The 10,388-nt window shown below is 54.3% G+C and overlaps 2 protein-coding genes across 2 annotated transcripts; both read right to left on the bottom strand.

Annotated features, from left to right (window-relative positions):
- Window positions 1-3,224: 3,224 nt before the first annotated feature.
- Window positions 3,225-4,219, bottom strand: LOC120650025 (basic blue protein-like). The gene is made up of 2 exons (XM_039926985.1): window positions 3,844-4,219; window positions 3,225-3,736 (listed from the first exon to the last, which is right to left on the bottom strand). Exons 1-2 carry the CDS (start codon window positions 4,034-4,036, stop codon window positions 3,537-3,539), a joined length of 393 nt encoding a protein of 130 aa, XP_039782919.1. The 5' UTR covers window positions 4,037-4,219; the 3' UTR covers window positions 3,225-3,536.
- Window positions 4,220-7,202: 2,983 nt separating this feature from the next.
- On the bottom strand, window positions 7,203-8,155 carry LOC120650023 (basic blue protein-like). The gene is made up of 2 exons (XM_039926982.1): window positions 7,847-8,155; window positions 7,203-7,736 (listed from the first exon to the last, which is right to left on the bottom strand). The coding sequence occupies exons 1-2, from the start codon at window positions 8,043-8,045 to the stop codon at window positions 7,537-7,539; spliced, it is 399 nt and encodes a 132-aa protein (XP_039782916.1). The 5' UTR covers window positions 8,046-8,155; the 3' UTR covers window positions 7,203-7,536.
- Between the last annotated feature and the right edge of the window lie 2,233 nt (window positions 8,156-10,388).

Raw genomic sequence — 10,388 nt, 5'->3', positions numbered from 1 at the left:
GGCCGCCGCGGCACGCTATGGTCTCGCAGTACACCGGGCCTGGGCACTCTGCCATGGTGCCGCCGCCGAGCTGCCGCGCCTGCCTGACGTGGACGCCAGTGCACTCGAACAGTACGCGCGGCAGCCGGCAGGGCGATCTCGTCCGCACAGTTGCCATTCGACGGCTGGAAAGGGCCGAGGGGGTGGACGGTAAATATCGTCCACCCGGTCGGCACTCCAACTACCGTCCACCCCTGTCGTTGCAAGCACGCCGCCTCCGCTGGCTCGCCGGAGCGCCACTGCGACACCGCGTCGCGGATCGGTCGTTGGCTGCTGACTGCGTGCGCCGCGCCGCCTCCGCAGCTCATGCCCGCGCCGCGGCGCCTCATGTGACGCCTTCACCGCCGCTGAGCGACGAGCTCAGACACGACAGGAGCCGCCGTGGTTGGGAGGCGAGCGCGGCCGTCGGCGGAGATGACGCGGCAGAGACTCTGAGGAGCTTCTGCGTTCTCGGTGGGGCCGGGGCCGGGAGAGACGTCGGAGAGTGGTAGGCTGGTGAGGAGCCGATGGATTCCGTGGCGAGGAAGATGCGCGTGGCGGCGAGCTTGGAGATGATGAGGCTGTAGCAGCGGAGGCTGTAGCGGAATGGGGAGGATGGCGCGGCGTTCGACACGTTGAGGAAGAAGCGAAGTCCGCCGCCATGGTCCAAACCAAAAGTCAGAGTGTTTTTCTAGAAATTGAGTACCGCTCTTCCTCCCTCCTCCCGCCGGCGGCCGGAACCCGGCGGCAACGAAGCGACGAATCAAGCAAGCGGGGTGGCTTTCGCATCGGCTTCCAGTCCGCGGCGGATCCTCCAACTCTAAGCGTCAGGTACAAGGTCGAACGAGGCGATATGCGGCGCCGGACAACTCGGAGCTGTGCGATGGCTGGCCGGTGACCTTGTTAGGAATAAACACGTCATGGTTGTTCCGTGGCGTGTGCGTGTGTCTAGCGTGTGTATTAGTGTCGCTAGGATAGGTGGTTCACGAGTGTGTGCTCGTGAACGTGTTCGTCTAGTGTGTGCTCGCCGGGTGGCTGCACGTGGTCGCCAGGCTCGTCAAGGTGGTCGCCGGGCACAGCGGCGATGTGGTCGCCAGACCTAACAAGCGCTGTGGGCGTACTCGTGCGTGCACGGCGAGGTGGTGTCGCGTGCGGAGGCTTGCTCCGCCGTGATCGCGTCAAGTGGAGTGGGGAGGAGTAGTGGTGTGCGTGGCGCGGGTCCTGCGGTGGAGGCCGCCATGACCAAGTCGAGCGCACGGCTCGGGGTCATGGATGCGCACGTTCCGCGCGGACCGGGCGCGACGGCCGTTGTGGACGGGAGCTCCCCGGCCTACAAGAAGCCCCTGTGCTCTTCCGTTGTACTTCGCCGAGTCCATTTTTAGTTGAATCAAGGCCAAGATACAGGAGCTATTGGCTCCACGGCGTTCGTCGCCGAAAACCACTGTTCATCTTCAACCTCTGTTCGCCGCGCGTGTTCCTGGGCGGTTCCAACAGACCTCACCTAGTACAACTCTGAAGCAGGGCCGGTGGTCATGACGAATGCGGCGGTGAGGCTGTCGCTTTCCCAGCAGCAACCTCCACCGGCGGGGTCGCAGTCGGGCTCCTCCGGCTGCCGCGGCACGCCCCCCTCCGGCCTCCGCCATGGTGCCATCGCTGAGCTTCCGTGTGCCTGCTTGACGAGGACGTCGACCTGAAATGCGCGGCAGGCCGATCTCGCCCGCACATCTCCCATCCGACGGCTAGAAAGGGCAGAGGGGGTGGACGGTATTTGAAACACCGTCCACCCTCCGTCCACATCCCCGCTAAAAAAAACTATCGTCCACCCCCCCTGTCGTCACGCCGCTTCCGCTGGCTTCGCCGGAGTGCCCCTGCGGCCCTGCGTCGCGGAGGCTTCTCCGCTCGTTGGCTGCTGCGCACGTGCGCCGCGACGCGCCTCTCCATCCCAGCAGGTGCCAATGCCATCAAGGTCTCCTCTCATCCACCCAGCCGGAGCGTCGCTGCGCCCGCGCCATGGAAGTAGCCACGGCTTACGCCGAGCACCGCCTCCGCAGCTCATGCCCGCGCCGCTTCGCCTCATGCGACGCTTTCACCGCCGCCGAGCGCCGAGCTCAGCCACCACGGGAGCCGCCGCGGGTCCTCTCGCCGGGGAGCCGCGTGGCCCGTCAGCGGCTCGTGCCCACTGCCGCGGCGGGGAGGCAAGCACGGCCGTAGGCGGAGATGACGCGGCAGAGGAGGTTCTGCGTTCTCGCCGAGTCCGGGGCTGTGAGTGGCATCGGAGGGCGGGAAGCGGGTGAGGAGCTCATGGACTCCATGGCGAATGCGGTGGCGAGGCTGCCGCTTGCCCAGCAGAGATCTCCAGTTCTCCGCCGGCGGGCGGCGGGGTCGCAATCGGGCTCCTCCGTTTCCGCGGCACGCTCTGGCCCTCAAAGGCCCTCCGCCATGGTGCCGTCGCTGAGGCCTGAGCTGTTGTGCCTGCCTGACGAGGACGCTATGGCTCCCGAACCGAAATACGCGAGCCAGGCCGATCTCGTCCGCACAATTTCCATCCGACGGCTAGAAAGGGCTGAGGGGGTGGACGGTATTTGAAATACCGTCCACCCGGTCGGCACTCCAACTACCGTCCACCCCCTGTCGTTGCAAGCACGCCGCCTCCGCTAGATCGCCGGAGCGCCACCGCGTCGCGGAGGCTTCTCCCGCTCGTTGGCTGCTTCCCGCGTACGCCGCGCCGCGCCGCGCCTTTCGATCCCCAGCAGGTGCCATCAAGGTCCTCTCGCCGGGGAGCCTCCTGCTGCGCGCCGGATCGGAGCGCAGGTGCGTGCGCGCCCACGCCAGCGCGCCGCGGAAGCAGACACGCCCACGCGACGCTCATCATGGGCCTGCAAGGTAGGGTAGAGAAAGTACATCATGTGAGGAGAGACTCGAATCCATGGCGGGGAACAGCTAGGCGCGCGGCGGCGAGCGAGCTTGGAGATGATGAAGTCGTCGGAGCAGCGGAGCCGCGGAGACAGTAGCGCAACGGGGAGGACTGCGTGGCGTTCGGCGGGTTGAGGAAGAAGCGGAGCCCGCCGGCATGTCCACGTCAGTGGTGAACCAAGGTCCAAGGCTAACAGCATGCTGATACTGCTGATCTGGTACCAGCCAATTTTACCGTGCACAAAAAGTTCGGATCTGCTCATCTGCATAAGCCCAAACCTCGTAATCCAAAGAAAGGAAATGCCCTTTCTGATAAACACGCGGCAGTAAGGCGACAAGTCAAGCGTGGTGGCTTGCTGTCGAATAGTACATCGGTGAAAATGTCAAACGATTTTTCATGGACAGCAAATGTCCAGGCAAAATATGCCATTAACAATGGATTACATGAAGTAGCAGTAGCAGTAGAAATCAAAGCAGTTCACTCAAGTGCAACTGAGCAAAAGCACATCCAGTCATTCCACACGCGGCCAGAGCCGCACCAAGTACTCCTAGTAGAACCGAGAAACCACCCAGCTTGAGCCCCGACCGTGGCCGCCGCCGCGCGCTCAGGCGGCGTAGACGACGAGCTTCATGCCGAGGTTGCAGTGGCCGAAGCGGGTGCAGATGAAGAAGTTTTCCCCTCTGGCGAGCGTGACGCGGTCGTTTCCCGACGTGTAGGTCCGCGACCCCGGCGGCGTCGTGCAGCCGTTGTACCCGTCCTCGTCCACCGCCACCACGTTGTGGATCCAGGGGACGTACCTGAACACTGCGGCCGGCAAAGCATGGACGACGACGTTTTTTTTCAGTGCCAGGACACGGCCAGGCCAGGCATCGGGGGTAGAAGAAGGCTGGGCGGTGGGTGACTGGGCGTACCGAGGGTGTCGCCGGCGTGGAAGTGCTTGCCGTTGGGCCAGCTGGGGCTGCCGAAGGACCAGCCGTTGCCGTCCCCGACGTAGTAGGTGGCGCCCGCGTCGGCGGCGAGGACGGAGCAGCAGAAGCAGGCGACGGCGAACGCCATGGCGGCCATGGCGCGGCTCGCGCTCGCACTGCCTCTTCCCCAGGCCATCTCGCTCGCTTCAGCCGCTTGTCGCCCGCCCTACTGCTGCCTGCTGGGGTGGGGAGAAATTCCTGGTTCCTGCTCCTGTCTGAATGGCAGACTTGGCAGTGTGGCTTGGCCTTGGGACGAGGAGAGTTTGAGCTGGCTCGGCGAGCACGGAGTCCGAGGTAATGAATACGGCGCAGAGCTGACGGGGCAGAGGAGGGGCCAGCAGGAGGCTGCGCGGCTTCAATGCTGCAGCAGAGGACACGAGTCCGTGATCACATGACGGGCCGGACGAGGCCGACGGACGACGGAATCATGGGTCGCGAGTCTCCCGGTGCAGGGCAGCAGATTCTGCCGGGGCACAACTATTCACGCAAACGAAGGTCTGTGTTTCGACAGATCTCACAGCATTCGTAACCAAGCGTTCGCATACATGAATTGCTAAATAAAATTTATTTGTAAAAAAAATTTAGAAATGTATATAATTTTTCGTGACGAATCTAATGACGATAATTAATTGATTATTGGCTATAGTGAATACCTCGTTAGATTCTTCAAGATTCCTAGCGCGAGGATTTTGAAGTTATTAGGACACTCACTGGCGCAGAGAATCAAACAGGGCCTATAATCTTCAGGGTTCAAGGGCATGTTTTGCTGATTAGCAAATGTTTCGCGGCAGAGACAAAGACTCCTACGGCAATTTCACACGATCGTGAGGTCATCAGACGAGCGCGTCCTCGTGATCGAGTTGTGGCAAAACTGGCAAGCAAGTTACTACCCCCAGCTACCTTGAGCAGGACACCAAAGAATTCAAATCGTTGCCACTGCTGCCATCCCCACGCACCACTTGGCAGTTTGCAGACCACGCTGTAGCAGCTGGTCCCTGCAACACGTTTCGCATCTGCCATCGTCTTAAATGAATGTTACGAACAATTTAGGATATTAAATTCTATGCTGCATCATTAATTTTGCTGATATAGTGAGAAAAGAGAAAGACGAAATTTCATAGAATGAAAAATAAATTATCTAATTTTTACTTTTTGCAAAAATCTAATTTCTAATTTTGATAACTGTGCTATGAACTCTGGACAGAGTAAGAAGCCATCACTTGGCAGTTCATCTAAAATTTATTTTTTTTGAGATAAAATACTTAAATTATATCGATGGGTCGTATTTGGAGTTTATATTATGATAATAAATAATTTCGTAGCTATAGACGTTGCAGCATAAGAGATTACTAGAACTCTGGGCGCGACGTTGCCGCGCCATTGAGAGTTGGCCAGTGTTTTCATGTTTACCCTGTAAACTCAGGTTAGAGCGCGGTAAAGAGCCTCAAATTTTAGCCTAGATAATCATCTAATAGAAACTAAGAACAAGTATCAGTTTATTTTTTCAAGACTACACAATACAACTTAGATACTTATAATGCACACATGTAAGTATCAGCTCATTGAATTGACCTAATTCTATGGTTTACAATTAATTAATTAATTTGTATTACTTCCTCTGTTTCAAAATATAACTACATTTAGATTTTTACAAAGTCAAATCTTTTAAATAGTTAAAATTATAAAAATTGATAATATAAAAACAATATCAATTAATATCATAGAATATAACATTTTTATTTAGACTTAATTATTTTTGGAGATATTATTGATCAAATGTGGAAAAGTTTGGGACGAAGGGAGTTCTACATCAACTATTTCTCAAACGCTATCAGTACACCAATCAATATTAAGATTTCTATGGAATTCTCATAGATACATAAATCTTAGTATCTTGAAAATAAAGTAACTATTTGTTATGTCCTGAGATCTGTGACAAAAATTGGGTCCAGATTAAGCTATGCGACTATAATCCCGTAATTAATTACTTGGAACTCAAATGAGTAATTCCTAGTATGACTTGGTAGAAACTAATTTAAGCAGCAACACAGGTAGATAAGAGTATGCAATGTATATATTGCTACCAATCTAGCAGTATAGAAGTTCACCTAAGAAGTACAGTTACTCGGGTCAGGATTTGATGCATGGTTGGCCGTCAGTATTAGATTCATGCGTCTGGCTAGCTTGGTCAGAGATAAAATTGATGAGTCAGGGTTAGCAGCTAGCCCACGTCACTTTGGTCAGCCTGATATTCCGAGGCCAGTGATCAGCAGACGAACATGTTACCAGGAATCGTTTTTTGGCAATGCAGAGATGAACAGATGGGGAAGCAGAAGGGGCGTTAGCATAATATATATCGACGTTGATGAAGCTGCGCGTCCTCGTGTCGTGAGGCAGCTGAGCTTGCGTGACAACTCCACACGTATCTAGAACCAACGATGGGGCAACCCCAATGAACTGACGGTTCAGATCACACCAAGGATTCATCCAAAGGCTCTAATTAAGGGACGATGTGGACGAATGAGGTGCCAAAGCGAATGGTGTAGATTTCGTTCGTTAGAGATAGGTTGTAATCTAAATTAAAGCCACATTGGTCAATACACCATACCTTATATATATTGACGAAAGTTGTGTCTCGCTGACAAGTAGCGCTCTGTTCGGATGCACTACTTTTGGCTGGCTGGATGAACAGTGCTGTCTGTTTTTTACTGTTTGTGCTAGCTGACTGGATGCGCGGGTGTTTGCGGATGGAGACGTGCGGCGCAGCATGGCTTAACCGCCAGCCGTTCGGCTGAATCGGGCGCCGAATGGGCTGTATTACAGCCCAGCCAAATTCATTTCAGCCAGACAAATTTAGTGCATCCGAACGACGCCTAGGTTATCCATAAATAAATACCACTAATTTAGCGCTTTCCTTGGCAGCTGGATCTCGGCAATCAGCAGCGCGCACACCAACGCGCGGGCCGCTCTTGGGATGTGCAGATAGTCTGGAGCCCGGCCCGACTGCAAAATCAGGCCCGTATGGATGGGGTTTGGGCTACGTTAGGCCACTTGTTTTGCGGCCCATTTGGTTTGGTTTTAGGCTGCTGAACGCTCGCCAGTCGCCACTGTCATCCATTGATCTTGGTTGCCCCAGTGAGAAGGTGACCATTTTTAAGAGACCTCGACGTCATCAATTGCAAATCGACCACTGATTTAATTCTATTTCTAGCAGCACGGAAGGTACTCCCTCCATTTCCAAATATACGGCGTTTTTTATATTTATGAACGGAGGTACTAGCATTTACCAGACGAGATGCGACGATACACAACACAAGACACCGTATTGATTATTGAATTGCCAAAGTTGTATTGTACGTCATCGATGCAGCGCAGACAAACGCAGCCGTATAAACTCGCTCGCGTCAACACAGACGCTAGTACATTGCTCCAATGTGTGTCCCTCTCTGCAGTGCCAACGTGCCAACTAGCAACACGCACGCACCGAGACGTACTTACGTGCGCGACGAGCCGCCGACGACACGGTATGACACCAAACGGAGTAATTAGTTACAGCGCTTTATTATTCTCTCTTTTTTTCTGAAGGGGAAAATTAATAAGCTATAAGCAGCGCCGTTGGCGGCGGCCGGCCGGGCCTCACGCGGCGGTGACGGCGACCTTCATGCCGGCCTGGCAGTGGCCGGGAAAGCTGCAGATGAAGTAGTTGGCGCCGCGCTTCAGCGTGACGCGGTCGTTACCGGAGGTGAGCGCCCTGGCGCCCCTGGGCGCGGCGCACGAGCTGTACCCGGCCGCGCTCACGGGCACCACGTTGTGCGCCTTCGGGCTGTACTTGAACACTGCGCATCCACGATTGTATTGTTTCAGCGGGAGATCATCACAGCTGAATATGCACAGCCACCAATATTCGTAGGGGAGCTAAAGCCTAAAGAGAGGTAGTCGCACTGACCGAGCACGTCGCCGGCGCGGAAGCGCTTGCCGCTGGGCCAGCTGGCGGTGTTGAAGCTCCAGCCGCCGCGGTCGCCGACGGTGTACACCGCCGACTCGGCGACCTCGCCGTGGAGGAGCACGCAGAGGAGGACCAGGGCCACCGCGGCGGCGCCGCCGCTGCTGCCACGAGCAGCACTGCCCCTTCCCTGAGCCGCCATGTGTTTCGCTCTGCGTCTCTCTAACGATGCGATGGCAGAGCTCAGGGTCGGAAGGGAAGCGCTCGAGCAAAGTGAGCAAAGATGACTGATGATGAGTGTGTGAGCTGAGCTGTGGTGCTCGGTTCTTCCAGGGGTTCCTTTTTATAGGCTACCCGATACGACACGAGCAGTCGTCGATCAAACTTGCGGGTATTGCAGGTTACTTTACACACGGTCAAATGGTCCACGCTGCCGTCTGAATGCAGCATATGTTTACCGTGCCGGTGCGTGAAAAACTTTTTACGGGAACACCGGCGTTGTCCAGGAAAGAGAAGTGGCGCACCGCGCGCCCTACGCCGAGCTGCCAGTTCCAGTGCTAACTGCTAGCTGTGGAAGCTCTCGTAGTTAGCAGAACTTTTGGACCGGGAGGACCATTGGCCGGAGGAGACCGGGGCGTGTGTGCGAGAGACAAGTGAGCGGCGCGCGGGGGAAGCAACGAGCAGTGGGCACCGCCGGAGATGGGAAACGGAGAAACGGCCCGTCGCCGGGAAAGAAACCGCGGGGCAGTTTCGTTCGCTGTCTGCCCTGAGGCAGTTTGGTGTGCATCCATTTCGGAGATCGGGCCAGTCGGGGACCGCCGGACCGGGTCAAAGTGCGCGCCAACCGGGCGTTTTAATTGATGACTGATGAGTCAAGTACCGTTGATTGTTGATTGATCCGGACCCCCGGGGCATCGTTCATCCTTGGGGAATTCGGGTGGTGTTCAAACCCTCAAAGTAACTAGCAGAGCGTTCTCAGCAGTTGTTTAGCTAGTATACTTTGGAAAATAAAAATATGTACTTATCATTCCATCATCTGTAATTTCTACTATTCTCTGCACGCATTTACCTAATGTTTCTATATTATAAAACCTTTTTTTTTACCAAAAGACCATTTGGATTGCATATTTCTCTCCATGCTATGTATGTTTTCTATCTTCCATATTAAATGTTCCAAAACAGACAAAAATATTATGAGCATTTGAAAATTATTTTGATAAAAAATTGGGAATCACTCTCTAAGCAACAACAAAACTGTTCCAATTAAATAAAAATACCCTAAGGAAGAAACTCAAGTTCCGAACAAAAATAAAAAGTGTTCTAGGTACCAAGGAAAATAAAAGGTAAATGGAAAATTGGATTCTAACTAGCAAGGCAATAAAGTTATGTAACAAAATAGTGAATTGTTATTGTTTGAAGAATTTTGAATATATACCATGGTGTATGTTTGTTTAGTTTTGAACTTTTGATTATAAGAAATAAAGGTGAATGTTATAAACTGCAAACATAAAGAGAATTGCATAACAAAAAAAAGGACATTTACAAAAGACTAGAAGGAAGAAAAAAAGAAAGAGAGGCTTACTAGAAATTGGGGCATGCTCATAAAAGCATGTATTTGTCATGTTTCTAGGCTAAGCTACCTTCCACGAGATAAAAAAAAGGAGCCCTATGATGGTCCGCGCTAGTACTTTTAATTTTGTGGAGCAAGTATGGCACGGCACATGACCCATGCCCCTTCCGCCCCTAAAAAGTTTGAAAAACAAAGACGATCGAGCGGCAAGCACCACATGTACTCTCTCTCTTTTATCTCTTTCTCCACCGTCTCCCACAACACGCCACCTCTCCTCTCTCACTTCCTTATCTCTTTCTTCACCATCTCTTCATCCCTTCCCCTTCCTTCCCTGCAGGCCGCAATTTGTGGCGCAACGCTGGGCGGCGGCGGCAGCTCGGCGCAGGGGAGCGAAGCAGCGGCCGGCGGCAGTGGAGCAGTGGACCCCACAGGTAGCGAAGGCCGCGGCGGGCTCGGCAGACGCGACGAAGCGCGTGGCCCGCGGCGGGCGCAGCGCAGCGGGGAGCTGTGGCACGCGCGGCGGGCACGGCAAAGCGAGCGGCCCGTGGCAGGCATGTCGGCCTACGGCGTGCACGGACACGGCCTGCGGCGAGCACTGCGGGCGGCGTCGCGCGCGGACCAGACACGGCGCGGCGACATCAGCGCGGCGAGCGGGGTGCAGCAGCGAGCTCTCTGAGCTGCTGTCGCCATTTCAATTTTTTTATTCAACTTGTAGGGCGGGTCGGGCCGTGACCCGCCCCTACACAAGGGATTTGCAGGAGCAAAAATTAGGGATGGATTTTGCGCTTGTTTCTACAAATATGATAAAAATAGCCCAAAAACTGTTTTTGTAGTGGTTATGTCAATAAGCTTCGTTTGGTGTGACTCAACTTGGTCACCTCAATATGTTTGGCGTGACTCAAGAAGTGAGCGAGCTGAGTTACGCCAACGAGATCAACGTGACTCAAACTTCAACTCTCCTCATGAGTCATGCCA

The sequence above is a fragment of the Panicum virgatum genome, chromosome 9K (genome assembly GCF_016808335.1).
Source record: "Panicum virgatum strain AP13 chromosome 9K, P.virgatum_v5, whole genome shotgun sequence".
Lineage (NCBI taxonomy): Eukaryota > Viridiplantae > Streptophyta > Magnoliopsida > Poales > Poaceae > Panicum > Panicum virgatum.
This window is presented reverse-complemented; position numbering and strand designations above follow the sequence as displayed.

Excerpts from the sequence above, each read along its gene's own strand:
- LOC120650023 (XM_039926982.1), bottom strand. The coding sequence starts at position 8,045 with ATGGCGGCTCAGGGAAGGGGCAGTGCTGCTCGTGGCAGCAGCGGCGGC. Across the intron at positions 7,737-7,846 it reads CCGCGCCGGCGACGTGCTCG|TGTTCAAGTACAGCCCGAAG; the intron begins GTCAGTGCGACT and ends GTGGATGCGCAG.
- LOC120650025 (XM_039926985.1), bottom strand. The coding sequence starts at position 4,036 with ATGGCCTGGGGAAGAGGCAGTGCGAGCGCGAGCCGCGCCATGGCCGCC. Across the intron at positions 3,737-3,843 it reads CCACGCCGGCGACACCCTCG|TGTTCAGGTACGTCCCCTGG; the intron begins GTACGCCCAGTC and ends TGCCGGCCGCAG.